This window comes from Nicotiana sylvestris, chromosome 2 (genome assembly GCF_000393655.2).
Source record: "Nicotiana sylvestris chromosome 2, ASM39365v2, whole genome shotgun sequence".
Taxonomy (NCBI): domain Eukaryota; kingdom Viridiplantae; phylum Streptophyta; class Magnoliopsida; order Solanales; family Solanaceae; genus Nicotiana; species Nicotiana sylvestris.
In genome coordinates, this window is record NC_091058.1 from 49,453,738 (window position 1) to 49,474,145 (window position 20,408).

The following is a 20,408-nucleotide window of genomic DNA, read 5'->3' on the forward strand; positions in this document are numbered from 1 at the left end:
ATGGAGCTCCTACGTATAAACTTCCAGCATAGTATGTTTGAACTCTAGAACACGGAAAGTTCCAGCATAATATACGGGATTATTAAGCTCATGCACATAAACTTCCAAGATATTATGATGGAACTCCAATACATTATAAAATTTCACCATATTATGCTGGAAGGTCAATGTAAAAATTTCGAACTCTAGCATATTAAGCTGAAATATTTCCTGATTTTTAACAGTGTTTTAGTTCATATTTTATCTTTGCATGAAAAGTGGCTAAATTTTGATTACTTTTGAAACTGTGGCTATTTTTCAATTACTTGTTGTAAATCTGGTTATTTTTGAATTACACCCACTAAAAGGTTATCGGATATAAATTAGTTGGGCCTTCAGCAAGCTCTAAACTGGACCACTGGTTTAGGCCCAAATATTGAATGTGACATAAACAAACAGGAAAGGAAAGAAAATAACAAAGAGAGTAAATGACCTATTTGCCCTTGTAATTTTGGTAGGACTTTCTCCCTCTTGTAAGAGTAAAACTACTTTCCTCAATTTTTTGTTTTGTTTTGTTTTTAACCTTTTATGTTTCTTCCCAAAACGAAATGTAAAAGAAATTCAGAAAAGGTGATGGAAAGGATCAATCCAATGTATCTTATATTTCACACATTTAAATACTTTGCAACTACCTAAATATATCCGAGAAATTTGAATTAAAAGAGTGACTGAAATCATAGGTCACTTTAATCTGATCATGCTATTTAAATTGGCGAAATACATAAACCGCCCATTCAAGTTATTCTCAACGATCATCCAAACACCTCAATTGGCCCTTTTATCATTTAAACACTTCAAGTGGTTATTAACTATATCAAGTAAACACCTCATAATGACATGACAAGTTACGTGCATTTTAGTTAAAGTTGAGCGCGTGAGGCTTTTATCAGACTTGTTTTCTCTTATTTTTAGAATTAAGTTAAATTTTATACCTGGGTCCCACATCACATTATCATTTTTGCCCACACCTTTGAACAATCAAACCAGTGTTTTTGCACCCAAATTTCATATGAACCTTCCTCACCCCAATATCATTATCTCCACCACCTTAAACCATCACCTTCCACCATAAATTCACCACCTATATTTCAACCTGGATGTAAAAAAAACTATAAAAAAATATCGGAAGCTCGCATCGAGTTCAGCCATGGATAATCTCTAAAGGTCCAGCCGCCGATTTCAGCCGTCGATTTCAGCCATGGACCATCAAGGTTCATCCATGGATGATAAGCTTCAAGACTATTTGATTTGGTGCCACTCTTTTAGCCTTTAGATTTTTAAGTTGCTGCTTATCCTTAAAAACAGAGGAGAAAAGAGAAGAAGTGAGGCAGAACAGAAATCAAGTTGGATTTGCCAACCCATTTTCTTTTCTTTGTGGCTATTACTCTATTATATAAATAAATCGTTAATTATTGGAATAATTTATGTCCTACAATGGCATTGGCTCTATTAAATCAAGGATGAGAGATAGGAGGAGGAGGAAGAAGAAGAAGAAGAAGAAGAAGAAGAAGAAGAAGAAGAATAGGTTTGGGCGTGGGGAAAGGTGCTGGTGTGCTTAAAATTTTAAAATATGTTTTTCTTTCTTGTCTTTAATGTATTTATTTGTTAATAACAAATATCAATTTTTTTTAATTACAAATTGCATATGTCATTATTTAATGGTTCATTTGACACGTCATTGGCAAGTGTAATTCACGCATCTAGTATACTACACTCGGGTGTCTACTTGATACAGTTAATAGTCACTTAAAGTATTTAAATGATAAAAGGGCCAATTGAGGTGTCTGAATAATCGTTAAGGATAACTTGAAGCGGCGGTTTATCCATTTCGCCATTTAAATTTTACAAATATGATGAAATCCTCCTGTACCTTCATCCGTAAGGATTAGAATATCTCACATTAATGATATTTTGTCAAGAATAAAGAAAAGGAAAAGCAACTCAATAATTTGTCTTTCTTTTGTTATCTCAATAATCTCGCTATTTGATGAGTGGCTGCTATTTTCCATGTCGGATCTATCATGGGACCAAGAGCTCAACGCGTGACTGTTTTTCCCTTGCTAAAGTTACCGCGCACGTGCAACCATACATTAATGCATTTTTTAGTTTGTTAAAAAATACTTAATATTGGAGCAATACCTTTATACTTGAAATTTTTTATAGTTTAAATTTCTTTCATAAATAACATACTTTTATAGTCATAAAAATATATTAAAATATAAAATCACAATCTTTAAATCGCTTTAATATATATAAACAGTTCTTTTGTTTAATTTTATATTAAGTCAAACACCATTTATATATAATAAAATGAGATACAAAACCACATAGACAAGTGGCATAACCATAAATAGCCAAGTGACATTATTAAGATAAAATAAACTATATTTTTAATTAAAAAAAACCTTTTGAATTTTAAATTTTGAATGAATTGATTACTCTATTTAAATTAAGTAATATAGATATCTTATAATTAGCTATAATAAAAAAATTATTAAATAAAAAAAATCTATCCATTCAAATTGGAGAGTTGTTTCAAGTTGGAGTTTTAATTTATTTTAAAATAAAAATAAGAAAAAAGAAAATTGGTGTAGACAATTAAAATTTACTAAATTAAAATCCATAAGAAATTTGAATTTTATCATAAATTAAATATATATTAGTCCAAATAAATATCATGGGCTAATATAATTGGGTCAATTATTTAAATCTAATTAAATTATTTTAAATAAAGGTCCAATATACCATTGGGCTAGCCTATCATTTGGTCTTCTATCAAATGAACCGGCCTATAAGCCTCAAGCCCAATGATCCACTAGAGTTTTCTTGGAGATTACTCCACCCCACACCCATATAAAGGGGTCAAGGGAGAAGGCTAAGAGACAAGCAAGTAAGCAGAAGGAAAGGCTAAAGAAGCTCTAAAGAATAGCATCAAGGTCTCCATCCATATCTGCAATCATCGTCTGTGGTCAAATTCCAAAGGCGAACCCAAATCATAGGCGGGCGGCTTCAAATCTTCTGTTCATGATAACCCAACACCAAATCATGGTTCGTGACGACCTTCATATTTTTCGTGACGTACTACAAATCTGAAATCCGTCAAGTCCAAGATCAAGCTTTCAAGCTCTTAAACCATCATCTGTGAGGAGAAGAATCAGAGGAAAACATCTCTTTAGATTTAGAGATATTTTAGAGATTGTAACCCCATCAACTGAAATCGATTATAATATTTATCGATATATTTCTTGTCTTGATTATTATTGTTACAAATTTTGGCACGCCCGATGGGACCATCTCTACCTCTCATCTTTTCTCTTCAAAGTTCAAAGAACACCAAGATGGCTACAAGAAAATCAAACCGAGATCTGACTCCAAAAGCGGATTGGAAGTTACAATGGAGATTGTTGGCCAAATCAAAAGAAGCAAAGCCGAAATACAAGGACAACAAGTGCTTGAAGTTCCGTCTACAAATCATGTTTTCGGTTCATCTTCTCCAAAAGAAGTGAGATCCTCATCGTACATGCTAGAAGAAGGGAACAACATCGTTGAGGTGGTCGAACGAACTTTGGCGCGATTTAGCCTTTCAATAGAATTCCACCGCTATTCCCACAATCCCTTCATGCAGAAAGATGATGATGTCTTGAGCAGCGAATTTGCTCCAATATCTCCTCATGTCACTCCAAAATCTGCTTTCTATCCAAGTGATGATCTATATCATTCTTCATCCTTTGCGGCAGTCATGCAAATATTGATGATTGAAGCTTCTACCATAGAAGAACAACTTGCAAATTTGACAAAAGCTGTTGAAGGCGTGACAAAGTACATGAAAGATCAAGATGATAAACTTTCCAAGTTGATGAATAAGGTAGAGAGCATGACAGAGGAAGAATCAAGCCAAGCACCTATGAAGCTTCTAGAAATTCAAGAAAAAGGAGAGTCCTCCACAAAGCTAACAACAATGACCAAAGAGCTCCAAGTCTCTTCTGATGGGCAGATTCATGTTGACCAATTGAAGGACATCATCATAGGGACCATCAAGGATAAAATTAAGCCTTTGCCTAAATCTTTCCTTACATACGCAAAGTTGTACACCCAAAGGATTGATAACTTGAAGATGCCAAGTAGATATTAACCCCCTAAGCTTCAACGATTTGACGGTAAAGGGAATCCCAAGCAACATGTTGTACACTTCGTCGAGACATGCAATGATGTTGGAACTTATGATGATCAACTTGTCAAGCAGTTTGTTCGATCTCTCAAAGAAAATGCTTTCGATTGGTACACAAATCTTGAAGCTAGTTCATTGATAGTTGGGAGCAACTCGAGCAGAAATTCCTCAATCATTTCTATACCACGATGTGCATTGTGAGTATGGTTGAACTTACAAATGCTCGCTAATGGAATGAGGAGCCAGTTATTGAATTCATCAATCACTGGAGGAGTTTAAGCCTCAACTGCAAAGACCGTCTTAGCGAAACTTCTGACATCGAAATATGCATTCAAGGTATGCATTGGAGCCTTCGCTACATCTTGCAAGGAATCAAGCCTAAAACTTTTGAAGAGTTGGCCACCAGTGCACATGATATGGAATTGAGTATGGCTACAAGTGGAGACCAAAGGTTTCCTAGCTTTGATCCTCATGATGAAATAGAAGCAGACCATGTTGAGAATGGAGGCAAATATTCATCCGAAGATAAAACTGAAGAGTCCATGCATGTTACAACGCTCCTTGACGTATGAGCCTAAACTGAAAGTCTCAATGCTCATTGACGTATGAGCCTAAACTGAATGTCTCAACGCTCTTTTAACTTATGAGCCTAAACTGCAAGTCACCAAGCTCCTTGACTCATGAGCCTAAACTGCAAGCCTCAACGCTCCTTGACGTATGAGCCTAAACTGCAAGTCTCAATGCTCTTTGACGAGTCTAAACTGCAAGTTGCAAAATACTCCTCGACGCATGAGTCTAAACTGCATGTTGCACTGCTCTTTGATACACGGGCCTAAATTGTACGTCACAATGTTCCTCAAATTCGAACCAAATCTTCAAGATGTAAAGCTCTTCAAATTCGAGCAAAAGTATTCAAGTTGCAAAGCTCTTCAGATACGAGCTAAGACTTCAAGTCGCAAAGCTCCTCAAATTTGAGCAAGTCTTCAAGATGTAAAGATCTTCAAATTCGAGCAAAAGTCTTCGAGTTACAAAGCTCTTCAAATCGAGCAAAGACTTCAAGTTGCAAACTCTTCAAATTTGAGAAAGTCTTCATGATGTAAAGCTCTTCAAATTTGAGCAATGTCTTCAAGTTCCTATACTCCTTGTCCGCACGAGTATAAACTGCATACAAAAAAAAACTTATACTTTATATGAACTACGTAATGACTTGATCCTCTTTGCTGGGGTACGTAGGCAACTTAGAGTTCGCTCTAAGTTCAGTCACTTAAGCAACAAAAAAAATCAATTCTTTTTCACGATATCCAAAGAGGAACTAGCTCCATGTATGCACCATGCGCTTCTTTGGGCAAGTGAAGAAGAAGTTACTCCACATCAAAGCTTAAAGGATGATGCGCCATGTTTGCTTTCATTCAGCCGCATGGAAAAAAATGCTTCATGTGCTTCTTTCGATAAGGGTTGGAGGACGAGATGCTTTGCTAGCTCCATAACTCCAAATATGGAGCACTACATGTATCTTTTCATCAAGTCATGAGAAGGACGTTCTAGGCACTTGTTCACCAAGTTGCAAGAAGACGTGTTTTTATGCTAAAGCTTGGAGGTTATGACACTCCATAAACTTCACCAAGTTGCAATAAGGAGTCGTTCTATGCCAAAGATTGAAAGTTAGGACACTTCGCAAACTTCCTCACCAAATTGCAAGAAGATATGGTTCCGCACAAAAGCTTGAAGGTTAAGATACTCCATGCATTTCTCGACAAATTGCAAGAAAATGTGGTTCCATGCCAAAGATTTGCAGGATGACTGCTTCCCATACTTGCTCGCAAAGGATGAAAGAGTAGTACTCCAAGTGTCGATCTTGCTAAGCCGCAAAGGATGGGATGCGTCACATGCTTTCTCACCAAAGATGAAAATGAGTTTCTTCAAATGTCCCCTTCTCTAAGCCGCAAAAGTAGGAACACGCCATGAAATTCTCTCGCCAAGGCGTAATAAAGAGACGAATGGTTCGTTCCCAATCATGTGTACCTCTAGTGAATCTTCTTATGGATATCAAGATTGCTAATATTCTCTCAAAAAAAACTACAAAAGAGAAGGATTTTAGAGCTTCCCGGTGCCAATATGGCCGAATCTTTTGGTTCTGTTTCTTTGATCGGTGCCAACGACGCAGAGCTTAACAAGTACCGATATCAACGACATGATTCTTCAATACGGATGGTCATTATTGTGACGTGCACTTTTGTGCCGAATCTTGAAGGTAGGAATACTTCACAGATTGTTCCTTCAAAGCTTTTAAAAAAAGGAAGCTTCGTGAACTTCTTCACCAAGTTACAATTAAGAAGGGGTTATTCCATATAAAATCTTGAAGGATAGAACTCTCTGTGAACTTCTTCACCAAGTTGCAAGAAGGGGTTGTTCCGCCAAAGCTTGAAAGATAAGACACTCCATGAACTTCTTCACCAAGTTGGAAGAAGGATTTATCCCACGCCAAAGATTGAAGGTGAGGGACGCTCCATGGACTTTCTAGCCAAAGACTAAAAACATAAGTTCTTTATGTAATTTTGTCACCAAAGCCACAAGGATGAGGAGGCACCAACCTTTCTCTCGCCAAACCTGCAAAAAAAAGTATGTTGCTCGAATAATCCTGCCAATTTCGGCCTTTGATTCAAAGATTTATTGTGACTGGATCAAAAAGGGTGGAGCATCGAGCTTTATATATATATTGTATCTCTCAGAGTCTTCTTTTCAACGGCACAAGCGACTCGTGATTTGGATGCTCCTATCTCGAGATATGACGTTTTCACCGAGAGAGCACAAAGCTATTAGATCAGCAGGCCAGATGCATTGATCAATTTCAAAAAATTAATTCCATCCGATACAAAAAGTGTTTGGGGGTAAAATTTTGATATATTGTAGTCCTTTGAGTCTAAAATCAGTAAAATCAAGTGGCTTGCGATTTCGACGTTCCTATAGTAAGATACTAATTTTTTGGTGAAGGCGCATAAAGCTGAATGAGTCAGCTGGTCGGAACTCGTCTCCTAACTTCTGACAGTAACTGGGAAGATCTGTGGGCTGTCTGATTTTGATTTTTATATATATCCTAGTTCTAAAATTCTAGTTTTCAGAACCGTAATCCGCTCATGATTTTGATATTCCTACATCAAGATATGTATTTTTTGGTGAAGGTGCGCAAAGCTGTAAAGTTGAGCGCGGCAGCATCTGAAACGAGAATTCAAAAGAATACATGAGAAGCTACAGAAGGAATTCTGCCCCAAAATTTTGATACGTTGAATTATTTGAAGTGTAGTTTCAAAGGAATCAAACGACTTATATTTATGATTCTCCTACGACAAGATATGGTTGTTTTCTTCACATATGCGCAAAGATGGATACCCAGACAACTTCTACAGCGAAAGAAAAAAAGTTTTGAAGCCCTTGCTGCCAACAACACAAAGCTTTTGGTCCTGTTTAATTGTTCGGTGACAATGACACGAAGCTTCAAGCTATGTCCAAAGTTTAATGTCAAAATAGTTGCACAAGGTTTGCCAATTTGAACTTTCTTTATTAATGCTATCGGTTTCTTGGAGAAAAAACAACAACGTGAACAAGACCAAAAAAATGAAAAGGATGCAAGAGAAAAGGGATTACAAACACAAAGAGCTTTATGTATCTTCTGCAATGATATAAGAGCTGCAAGTTTGTATTCTTCATGTGTTTGAGATCCACCTCATGCCTTTTTTATAGAACTCATGAGGAGATGATGCCTTCCTTGGTGAAAAAGAATCTTCCTTTAAGAAAAAAAAAGAACAATTCCTAGTGGACTAATAACCAAGTCTTACATGGAAACTTTGAGACGGAATTTAAATGGGAGACGCATCGTGTGATGGAATCCTACATGGAACAGGTTTTGCTTAGTTAAATATGAACTTGATTATTAATTTTTAATTAAGTCCATACTTCATATAGAAGGCTGTCACATTCATTTCCTATTAAAGAAGGGGAAATCAAGTCTAGGAAACCCACCTTACTGTACTAAGTCATATTTCTTTTTGAGTTAAGTTCATTGAAACTATTCTCAAGGGAATGTAAAGAAGAAACGTTGATCCTTGATCATTCTCAAGTCCAGCTAAGAGAATGCACGTGGAATAAGTCTTAATATAGTATTTTCTAAGGGGATAAAATGAAAATGAAAAGGGGGTGTTATTGTTATTGGTACTTCAAGTCTCTTCCCTCATCTCAGCAAGCTTACACCCTGACAAGCCTTGAAGTAGGGGCATCTGTAGACAATTAAAATTTACTAAATTAAAATTCATAAGAAATTTGAATTTAATCATAAATTAAATATACATTAGTCCAAATAAATATCATGGGCTAATATAGTTGGGTCAATTATTTAAATACAATTAAATTATTTTAAATAAAGGTCCAATATACCATTGGGCTAGCCTGTCAGTTGGTCTTCTATCAAATGGACCGGCCCATAAGCCTCAAGCCCAATGATCCACTAGGGTTTTCTTGGAGATTACTCCACCCCACACATATATAAAGGGGTCAAGGGAGAAGGTTAAGAGACAAGCAAGTAAGCAGAAGGAAAGGCTAAAGAAGCTCTGAAGAATAGCATCAAGGTCTCCATCCATATCTGCAATCGTCGTCTGTGGTCAAATTCCAAAGGCGAACTCAAATCATAGGCGAGCGGCTTCAAATCTTCCATTGGTGATAACCCAATACCAAATCCTAGTTCGTGACGACCTTCAAATTGTTCGTGACGTATTAAAAATCAAAAATCCATCAAGTTCAAGATCAAGATCAAGCTTTCAAGCTCTTGAACCATCATCCATGAGGAGAAGAATCAGAGGAAAATATCTCTTTAGATTTAGAGATATTTTAGAGATTGTAACCCCATTACTTGAAATCGAATATAATATTTGTCGCTATATTTCTTGTCTTGATTATTATATTTCAGGAACAGAATTTAGTTGTTACAAATAACTATAACAAAAAAAAATGAAAATATAAATAATAAAAATACAAAACAACTACTCATTCAAACTGGGGAGTAGTTTCAAGTTGGAGTTTAAATTATTTTATAATAAAAAATAAAATAAAAAAAATAAAAATCTATCTTTTATTAAAAGTAGAAGAAAAAGCAATCTCATTAAACCAAGTGGCATAACCACAAAAAGCTAAGTGACATTGTTAAGACAAAATAAACTACTTTTTTAACTAAGAAATATTTAGAATTTTAAATTTTAAATTAATTGGTTACTTTATATGAGTCAATAAATATAAATATCTTATAATTATCTATAATAAAAACAAACAAAAAAACTACCCATTCAAATTATGGAGTATTTTCAAGTTGAAATTTTAAAATAAAAATAATAATAAAAAACAAAAAACTAACTACTTAGTAGTCTCAAAATATTAAGTCAATTGACAAGTTAATAAAAAGCCAAATTAGTAAATGTATAGTACTAAGGCCTCATTTGTTTGCACTTAATGAAGGTCTGAATCTTAATCATTCAAATCTCAGACATTAAGTGCGTTTGTTTTTAAAGTCTGAATCTTAATTATTCAGATCTTAATCATTAAGTGTGTTTATTTTTTTTTACTTCACAACCACTTAATGGGTCTGAATAGGTCTGTATGATTAAGATCTGTAACAGAGACTTAATTTCATTAAGATGCTATCACATATTCATTATTAACTGCCGTCACTGCCTAACATTATCAACTACCACCATACCGCCACTACCATCATACTCAACCACCATTCCCACCCCCACTACTACCACCACCTCCACCACCACCACGCCACCATCATCCTCAATCATAGCCGCCACCATTATCGACCATCACCACCCACTATCCCCATCACTCCAACCACCATCATTCTCACCCACAATCAACACTCATCCACCTCAACTACCACACTGACCACCCTATCACCATCAACAACCAAAGACGGCACTGCCCATTATTATAACCTACCACCACCCACCCACCACCTTCCTCAGTCACAACTATTATCATCACTCGCCATTATTAACTATCACCACCACCATCCTCATTCATAATCGCCACCACTATCAATCAATACTAGCTACTAGTATGACACACCATCATCAACTAACACTACCACCAACCACCGCCTCTAGTTGGCATTCACCTGTTAGTCATCACCACCAACAACTATCATGCATATTTTTAAAAACTATATACTTTATAGATGGAATATTAGATTATTTAGTATTTTATTTGAATTTTATGTATATTAATTTTCAAATAAAGATAAATTTTATACATTCAGATGTTAAAAATCAAACAGTCTTAATTATTTGGTATTCAGATTTTAATACACATCTTAATATATTCATATGTGTATTCAGATTCAAATGTCTTAATCTTAATACACATCTTGATATTCAGATGTGTATTCAGATTCAGACGTCTTAATCTTAAAAAAACAAATGAGGCCTAAGTATTTGCTAATTTGACAATAAGAATAAATAAGGAACAATAATTTATTTGTTACTATATGATGTGTACCCTTTGAGTTTGTATAGATTTTGTTATATTTCGGCGCACTGTGTTAAATAATAAAATATAAATAATAATTATTAAAATAATATGATATATTAGATCATAATTTTATAAGATTAATATTCTGTCAAATTACGCGCATCGCGCAAGTTCTAACACTAGTTATATAAAATAAATCTAGAGTAGTATTTGTTTGATAAGAACGACGTAAAGTTCAATTAAGTCAAAATCATATTGTTACTTTAAAATACAATGTTTGTTTTGATTGTTAATTAAATTTTATTGTATCGTATTGTTACATAACGACAATAACTGTTACTTTATGCAACGATGAATTTGGTGTGGTGGTGTCGTTTCCTTTTCTTCTTTCATCTTGCACTTTCTTGTTATTGAATAATTATATTTTATCCTTTATCTTATTTTTTATATATTAATTTTACTTTATATTTTATTTTTTCTTAGTAATATTACAAGTTTAGTAATAATTAAACAATACAATATAATAATATAATACAATACGATACATTATAAAACGACGTGTAATAACAGTCCAAAGAAGCATTTTAATCAACGGTGTTGGAATGGCATAAGCATAAAAAAATATCTCCCACAAAAATTGCCACTTTGCTGGGCAGAATAGCAAAGAACAATCTAAAACTCCAATAATTCAATAATCCAAACGAGGCACTTGTCAAGTATCACCATTTGTCCAACTAAGAAAGCTTCAATTTCTTGTACGTATAAATCACCATCTTTTTTATTCTCACTCCCCACTCCATTTTCCTTTAATCTCCACTTTGTTTCTCTTCATTCGCCGGCGAAAAGCAAAATAAAATGATGAGCCTTTCTCTTTCTCTTTCCCTCTCTACTCCTACACACTGTTTTGCTTCCTATAATAAGCAGCGTTATGCTTTGGGATCTCCTCAATGTCATCAAACGAGGATTTCTCATCACAAGTTGCAGCACCGCTCCAGTTTTCTTGGATATAACCCTCTCAGGTATGTTAATTGTCATTTATTTGAATGATTCAATATGAGAAATTCATTTCAAATTTTGGTCTATTTTCCCTCTTTAATCGTTTTGTTTAATTATCTTTCTTTCACAGAGTTTCAATTGATTTGAGTGGAGGGATGATGAGGAAGAGACGTGGAGGAGCTGTTTGTTATGTTGCAGCTCTTACTCCTACAAATCTACAGTGGGTCTGTGCTATCTCCTCTCTGTAAGTTTCCGTTACTTCATTATTATGCTTATTGGACTTGCTGCTAAGTTTGCTGTAAAATTGGAGCTTCTAAAGTTTTGATTTTTTTAGTTTTAATTTTGACCAAGTGAATTGGAAGTATGGGGAGACAAATTAAATATACTAAAAGACCCCAATCTCATAGTTGTAGGGAGCATATGAAGTCCATTAAAGCATTTACATTATTCAAGCTGTACACCAAACAGCTAGATTCAAAATGTGATTAGCTTCTCAAATTTCATTAGAGCATCTACAGTTCCTCTCCATCCATAAGGGCCAACATGATGCATTATGGGATTGTGTGACCAAGCTTTCTCAGAGAGTTCTGTGATCTTTTCCCTGTTCAACTATGATATGTATCTCTAAGGGATTCGGCATTACCACTGGAACCCAGGTAGAATTAGAAACATATTCTGTATGTCAGTAATCACGTCACAGTGTAAGAAAAAAGGAGATTCTGTCATACATATCCTTCTTTCACATTTTATCACCTACTGCACAAAACAGTCTCTTTCTCTCTTGCTCAGATCTTCATTTTGTGCTGTCCAATTAAAACAAGACACTCTTAGAGGAGCCTTAGTTTTTCAGATTAATCGACGAGGCCAAATCCAAGATTTGTTCCTCCGGTTTGAAACATATGATAATACCCATATCCAGTAAACCTCTTTTGCAGCTCACTAAATCTTCCTTTTCAATAATCCAGGTTTTCAATTCAGTTGTCAACAAGGAGGAAATCCTCTCCAATTTCCAGTCTTGACTCTCCTCTTGAAGTGATACTCCGCCTATTGTTTTCGCTACAATAGGCTATTGTACATTTAGGATGTGGCTGAAGCTGAATAACTTTTTAACTCCTCCTTACGAGGGATGTGACTAAACTAGTAATCCTGCCAAAATTTGATCTTCATACCATTTCCCAGTTCAACATATAGATGTTGCCTCTGGATTCTTCTCATGGGTTTCACATATGCACCAATGGTCATGTAAAACTTCTCTCTATATGATTGTAAGTCTATTTCATCTCCTTTTAACCCCTTCAATGATCACATGATGGCACATGCGGACCAATTCTGTACATGGCCAAACTCCAAGCCATCTCGTATAACTTTCTCGCAAGATTGGGTGTCATTCATAGAAAACCATATCCTTTTGTAAGGTTTTTTACTTTTTGGTATACTCCTTTTATACGGGTATGTTTTGCCTTTTTTTTAATGAAATTTATTACTTTATCAAAAAAAAAAAAAAAACTTTCTGGCATTTTATCCACCATGTGTGCAACTTAAACTTTCAAAGCTTCCAGGTTACTTGATGATTAAGGGTCATTTACATGCTTATGTTTGTACTTGATATTCCAAGGCTAAGGTGTATAAGGAAAACAGGCTGCTGGTAGCACCACTGGTTAGAAGCATCAACCAGGACAGAGCATTGGCCCTTGGCATTGGCACACTAGCTTTGTTTTCCAAGCGCACTTTCGTTAATGCTTGAATTAACCTGACACTGTGCATGATCAAAAAGATAAAAAGAGAGGGACATGTGCAGAAGTCTTTTGTATAGACTGTACACTTGTTCCCGCCATGTAACATTAGCTAATATCGTTTCCAGGGATTTATTTTTGCGTCTCTTTTTTCTAGAATCTGAGTGCATATTAATTTTCTTCGATTCAAGTCTGTATTCTTAGAAGATTCAAAGTTCATGCCCCTTGATTGATAAGTGTTGTTTGAAAGGAGTTAGCCTGTGTAAAAATTTAGATGCTTGCCAAACTTGTTCTTTTTGGCATAAAGAAAATTTTCCTTTTAGTTTATCTCACTTTTTGGACTCTCTAGATTCTGTTTTTGGGTAGTGATTGATGGAGTCCAGACTTCTGTAACATTTTCTGTACGTACTTGGTACTGTTTATCAATAAATAGTTTACCTTACCTATCAAAAAAAAAACTCTTATGTAATTTATGACGAAGAAACTACTTTTGTTTTCCAAGTAAACCTTGTGCTGCATGCTGCACCATAATTTGGATATTGCAATCTGACTGTCATTGTGATTTTCTAGCGTTCTCATGATTGCAAAGGGCACTGCTATTCACAAGTCCTTTCTTGTTCCTTTATTTGCTTTACAAGCTCCTACGACGGTTGTCTCATGGATCCAGTAAGTTTCTTTTAGCATCTGTGAACTAGGTCGTGCTTACTTCTTTAAGCTGGACGTTCTCGCATTACAGCAAACTTATGAAAAATGACTTTCAGGGGTGAATATGGTATTTGGTCTGCATTTTTGGCACTTATTGCTCGTCTCTTCTTCTCCTTTCCTGGTAGGTCTACTGGTTGGTGCCTTTATTATGCCTATGATTTAAATCTCAACTCTAGAAAATTGATTATCTTTGTTTTTTGCTTTATGTATTTTGTATGCTGTTGAATATCATTATCCAGCCAATATTCCCTCGTGAAGCAGGCTAGTAAATTGTACTCAGTGCTTTTCCTAGTCCTGTTTTAAGGTGAAGGTGTCAGCCATTTTTTTGGGGTAGAAACTAAGGGAATACTGCTGAACTTTTGCATGTTAACAACTCTTAGTGAATTTAACATGATAAGTCAAGGAACTGGATAAAGTTATAGTAGGAAGCAGAATCAGGATCATGTATTCATGCTGTTTAGCAGAAAAATGTTAACAGACATTGTGAATTGAGCCCGTTCTGTTTACCAAAGGTGATAAGTGGATTGTTGTGTTTGGATGCTGTATGTTTTAAGCTACGATCAATCACACAGATGATTTTCTTCGAAATATCTGACTTTGATCTTGACCATTTGTAGGTGAACTGGAATTGCCATTTGTAGCATTGTTGATGGTAATTGTGGCTCCTTATCAAGTTGCAAACCTAAGGTTAGTATATCTTCCTCAATAAATAAATGTTCCTTGTTCTGATGGACTAGAGTTATATCTGGTTCATATTGCTTGGCAGGGGAACAAAGGAAGGTGTTATTCTTTCCTTGGCAATAGCAGCTTATCTGGGTTTCCAGCATTTCACACGTGCTGGCAGCTTGCAGAAGGCATTTGATCAAGGTTCAATAATTGCCACCCTAGCCATCATTTGTATTGTTGCTATGCCATGCTTGCTCTTGATTTGACTTGAAACTACAGTGATTGCTCAACTGAGTCCCATAAATTATTTGAGTCATTTGAGGGATCAAGATCACACTAATTAGTATCTTTCTTTAAGTCCCTCTTATGTTAACTTCAAGCTGTATATCTAGTCAAGTATGTGGGACAATTAGGTTAAATGTATTCATGCAGGAATAAGTTAAATGCTCACTGTGAACAAGCTTTCATTTGTATCCTATTAAATTCTGTACTTCGGGTAACATTTTGGATACTTATCGACGAAACAAAATGCTTCTTATTTTGGGTTTTACCATTGACCTAGAAAAAAGAAAAAATGTGTCTTCTTTGGGCTCACATTGCATGGAATGAGTTTGCGAATTCCAATGGTTCCTCCAAGGGACAAAGAACCCTCCTTTCAGATTCTACCCAAAATGTAAAAGCTAAAGTTGTAAAGAGGGACTGACTGCTTCTTGTATAAGCATAGTGTCGGCACCACTGTCATGCAGGTCAGACTTGGACATACATTTTAAACGTTGCAGGGCATGCTTTCTCCGTTGAGGTCTTCCCATTTTAACAAATTGTTGATTTCTAACACGAGTTAACATTCCTCTGAAGTAGTCCAAAATATTCTAACTCAATTTTTTATGTCTCTAATGTAGCTGTATAAGGAGAGGCATCTATATTGCCCCATTTGTTTCTGATAATGTATTTAAAATAAGTAGTAACTGGTGCGAGGAAGAAAAAAGCAAAAAAGAAGGAAGAGATCAGATTTTCAATTGATTCTTCAAAATTTAGTTGTGCTTTTGCAATTTGGTGGTGTGCTGCTGTGTTCTCTGTATATGAGGAGTAGCACATCATATGCCGTTATTTGGATGACAAATGTTGGATCTTATTAGTCTCCTGTCAATGGGTCGGTTCCCGAATTTTGTACATAACTCTTCATTGAAATGATCCTAAAACGAGATATCGTGTCTAAAATATTTATTAACTGCAGAAATATTTTAATAGAGAATTGGCTACATTAAGATGTTGTTCTTCACTAAGCACTGGCTTCCTACTTGGACTAAAAGCCATAAATGGATGAATTATAGCAAGTTTAATGTTGTTGAAGGCCATGAGGATTTTCACATCTCATGATGATTCGGCCTCTTTAGAATCAATGGAAGTATGGAGACAACCAGTGTCTTCCTGCAGCCCCAGTGAACAATGTCTTGCCCAATCTGTTCAGAAATGAGTTATTGTAATTGCCACCATGAAAGAAGCCATGGAGAAGAGTAACTGGATGTTGCTTGATAAGTTATCTGCTCCATTGGGAGTACCTGTTGGCTCTAAACCATAATCTGTTGGTTCTGAACCAGAACCATTCTGTCCAACTGGGGTGTATGGATTTACCGGCGTCATTGTGCTGCAATTCCAAGGAAACATGCAAACATCTTTACTTTTCTTGCTTAGGAGATAATTTAAAATCTCAAATAATTTCAGATAGTTTATACCTGGGACTTGGAGGTGGCAGGGTAGGAGGTGGCTGTGCAGGGGGTGTAGTAGGGGTTGTTTTTGATGATGCATAGTGACAGCTCCCAGAGCCTGCAGCAATGAAAGGAAAAATTAGAAGCTTTGCCAACTTTTTTTGGATTAGCAGATTGAAAAGTTACTTATATGTGACGTTTAGTAGGTTAGGTGTAGTCTTCCACTTACTTGGGTCAGTATTAGTAAGTTGTGCTGTTCCCCCAAAGTCACAGCTTGTGGGAACTGGATTCTTTTGGTAGTAGTCATTGAAAGCATAGGAAGCATGGTCTTTAAGTGTGTTTGGCTCATAGCAGCTTGCACCAGACTGAATAGTTGCACAATCTGCACCTCCAAAGCCACAAGCATAGTCCAGTGCTACTTGCAAAGCAGTTGGTGAAGCACTGGGGCTGGCTATACACCAAGATCCAGTAGATGGCCCCGGATTGTTGGTCGGGTTTGGGTTTGGATTTGGATTTGGATTCGTATTCGGAGTTGGATTTGGGTTAGGATTCATGGGCGGGTTTGGGTTTGGATTTGTGTTTGGGCTAGGGTTAGGATTCGTGAATGGGCCAGGGTTCGTGAATGGGTCTGTGGTAGATGGCGGGGGGATATCCATCGTGGGGGGGTTCGGATTAGGATTCGGGTTTGGATTTGTTGTACCGGGGGTTGTTGGATTAATAATGGGAACATCTTGCTGGGCAGAGAACATGGAAGGTGAAATGGTAATGTCCTCTTCTTGGAATGCTAGTTTTTTGCTTTTTCTGATGGCTTTAGTGGAAGGTTTGTCCGCAAAGCTTGTACCTGAAGTAATTAATACCAAATAGGTGTCAGTTTGTTTTGTCTTTCGTTTTTTCTTTAGATTCTGCATGTTGAAAGAATGAGTAGTACATCACAAGGTTGTTTGATTCCAGATTACATTCTTGAACCAAAGAATTTGTGTTATTAGCAGTTGTTATATTATGTTCTTAGGTACATCTTCAGAAACATGGAGTTTCATAAGAACCTACTTTTTGTGTTTTCCCATCAAAAAGACAATTTTGTTATCTAAGAATGAAATTAAAATTTCTTTGATTTAAGTGCTTTTTTTTTTCTAGGACAAAGGCAAACTCTTTTGACTAAGCTTTTCTGTTTAGAATTTGTCGTTAAAGATTCAAAACTTACAGGTGATGAAATTCGCAAATTGTCATTTAAGTAGCCTATATTTGTGCCAAAACTTGACTCATGAAAATTTTACAATGACTTGTATGTCCAAAATCCGGATTGATTAAATCATAATGCTTCAAATGGATTCATACAAACAGTTTGCTGTAAAGGTGAAAACTTAGAACAGTATATGCATGCAAAAGAATATGTTGATGGTATGCCAATGAATTTCAGATCAATGAAGTCAAATGAGCGGTACAAAATTGTACAATTCAATCAAATAAATTGATATTCCTCTCTTCCCGGCATAATCTCACGCAGTGGGAAAAACTACCTGATTAAGAGTAATTCACTATCAGATGCATAAAAAACTAGCAAGTACTATGAACAAATAAAAAAGAAAATTCAGTATAACATGAAACTTAGTAGGCGTTTGGACATAAAAATTACTAGTATTTGGAGTTAAGTTGAAAAATTATATTTGAAATTTAAATTATGTTTGGACATGCATTTCATTTGAAAAATATTGTAGTTTTGTGAGTAGGGGGGAAAATTCCGAATTTTTTTGAAAAACTCATTTTCGAAGAATCTCCAAAATCTTACAATATTTCATGGACAAACACGTTTTTGAAATAAATTTTCAGGAAAAAGAAAAAATCTATAGAGAAACGGGACCTTAATTTTTGGAATGGAAAAACCGAAAATTAGCTTCGGCAATTCATGATTGCAATTTTTTTTGTATATAGAAATATCTATAGTCCAAATTGTTAACCGAAGACTACAATATAAAAGGATCAAAAGACAACAAGTAGTAGAAGAATCACCTAAAATTTACTACTATCATTTAAAATTATATACCCTGCCAAATTATTTGGTATTGAGGTGTAGTTATTATTGTCGTATATTTCAAAACATGATAAAATAAACGGAAAAGATATTGATATTTACCTGAAAAAATAAGAAGACAAAAGAGAAAGCAGCAAGAAACTCTCATAGCTACTTCTTCAATAGATTTTCTATACTTGTTCTTCCTTCTTGTTTTCTATTGGGATGAGAATAATATAAGTAGTTTCTCAAAGAAGAGAAGTGCTAGAAACATAAGCTGTAAAGAGGAAGCAATCTTTCGTTGTTGCATGGAATGTATATATATAGTATAAGGTATGAAAAAGTTAAGGAGGGAACAGAATCCTAGCTTTCTTGCATTAGAGTACAGGTTTTTAAGTTTTTCATTGAGAGGAATATAACAAGACTTGAGAAAGGAGGCATTCGGTAGCTAGAAACTGCAAGCAATTGGAGGTGCCTAAATAGCAAAAGGTTGTCCCATTAAGGCAAAAGCCAACAAAGATAATCTTGTTTTGGATACAAATCTCAATTTGAAAACCATATAGTAATTATTGCGGTAGCAATTATATATAGAGGTGGATTCAGAATTTTAACGTGACGGGGACTTCATATTTTCCTCAATCAGTGCCCCTAAAGGCTTTTAGCATCCATGGTGCCAAGTTATTTGAAATCTCATTTTTAAGGTATATACATATACACATACAAGATTTCTGCCAATGTTTATGGGTCCGGTAATTCCTCAATACTACACATAGCTCCGCTTCTGATTGTATAGCTTAATAATTACACATCATAGTAATTTTAAAGACGTGTATACCTTAGTTATAGTTTAATTCTTAATATCATATTTGGTTATGCAAGTGATAATAATATAGTTAAGTTTTTAAAATTTTAGAAAATAAATATTAATAATCCTATAGCATTTCTATGCGAACTTTTTTCAGATGTTCTATAAAAGTGAATTCCTCAGTTCGAAATTTCAAATTTTTTGTTTCTCTCAGATATTCTTTGTTTATACTATGATTTAAATTAAGGTGGGTTGAGTTTGTGAGAATTTTCGTCCCTATTTTCTGCCCAACTTTTCCACTGTTACTAACGACTACCTCAAGAGGTAAAGCAAGAAGGAGAAGGAAAAATGGCAGATTTTTGTTATTACTACTTGCTTTACATTTTATGCTAAAAGTTCTGGGATATCTTGTCAAATTTCCCTTTGCAAATTCGACAATCTTATGAAGTGTATAGATTCAAACTGTCTAAAGAAAAGCCTATAGAAATCCCTGTGAAACAATATTACCTTTCTACCTTTTATAGTACTTAAGTGAAAACATTCTTATAATAATAATTACATTTTGATACCATACTTCATATTAGCAGCCTAATCAAGATTCCTAACACATAATAGAATCATATTTACACTTTACATAATCAAAATATTGTTGTCCACATGGCCAAAGAAAAAAGAAATACCAGAAAGGAAAAATTAAGGTAACTTCTCGACTTTATCTTTTCTGGCCCCTGCTCCTTTTCTCAGGTGTTACAAATCTTTTGGAATTTAATCATTACTTTGCTCCAAAGTATCCTTGGCCTGGAGATTCACTATTTCCGACTACAATGTAAAATAGATATAAAATCAAGGATTTAAATACACTGATAATATACAATACATGTTCAATTAACCGGCTATATGGCTATAGCAGATTACTATAAACATCTCAGGCAATGAAGTTATTTGTGGTATCACCATTTTACCAATAATCTGACCATTTTCTTTGCCATTACTCTCCACTCTCCCCTAAATGCAAGTAGTAGTCAATTCCAGAGACTAAAGATGGAGGAATCTAACACTTTATAAT

At 35.2% G+C, this 20,408-nt stretch overlaps 2 protein-coding genes across 3 annotated transcripts; one reads left to right on the forward strand and one right to left on the reverse strand.

The window, feature by feature from the left end:
- Nucleotides 1-11,336: 11,336 nt before the first annotated feature.
- Nucleotides 11,337-15,361, forward strand: LOC104234115 (cold-regulated 413 inner membrane protein 1, chloroplastic-like). The gene is made up of 6 exons (XM_009787615.2): nucleotides 11,337-11,742; nucleotides 11,850-11,963; nucleotides 14,023-14,118; nucleotides 14,214-14,278; nucleotides 14,775-14,844; nucleotides 14,924-15,361. The coding sequence occupies exons 1-6, from the start codon at nucleotides 11,579-11,581 to the stop codon at nucleotides 15,087-15,089; spliced, it is 675 nt and encodes a 224-aa protein (XP_009785917.1). The 5' UTR covers nucleotides 11,337-11,578; the 3' UTR covers nucleotides 15,090-15,361.
- A 668-nt stretch (nucleotides 15,362-16,029) lies between these two features.
- Nucleotides 16,030-18,829, reverse strand: LOC104234100 (PLASMODESMATA CALLOSE-BINDING PROTEIN 1). Of its 2 annotated transcripts, XM_009787607.2 has the most exons (4): nucleotides 18,661-18,829; nucleotides 16,759-17,370; nucleotides 16,557-16,647; nucleotides 16,030-16,468 (listed from the first exon to the last, which is right to left on the reverse strand). In XM_009787607.2, the coding sequence occupies exons 1-4, from the start codon at nucleotides 18,704-18,706 to the stop codon at nucleotides 16,288-16,290; spliced, it is 930 nt and encodes a 309-aa protein (XP_009785909.1). In that variant the 5' UTR covers nucleotides 18,707-18,829; the 3' UTR covers nucleotides 16,030-16,287. The 2 variants fall into 2 exon arrangements, with proteins under 2 accessions (XP_009785909.1, XP_009785902.1); XM_009787600.2 differs by lacking the exon at nucleotides 18,661-18,829 and having other exon boundaries at nucleotides 16,759-17,526.
- Nucleotides 18,830-20,408: the final 1,579 nt, after the last annotated feature.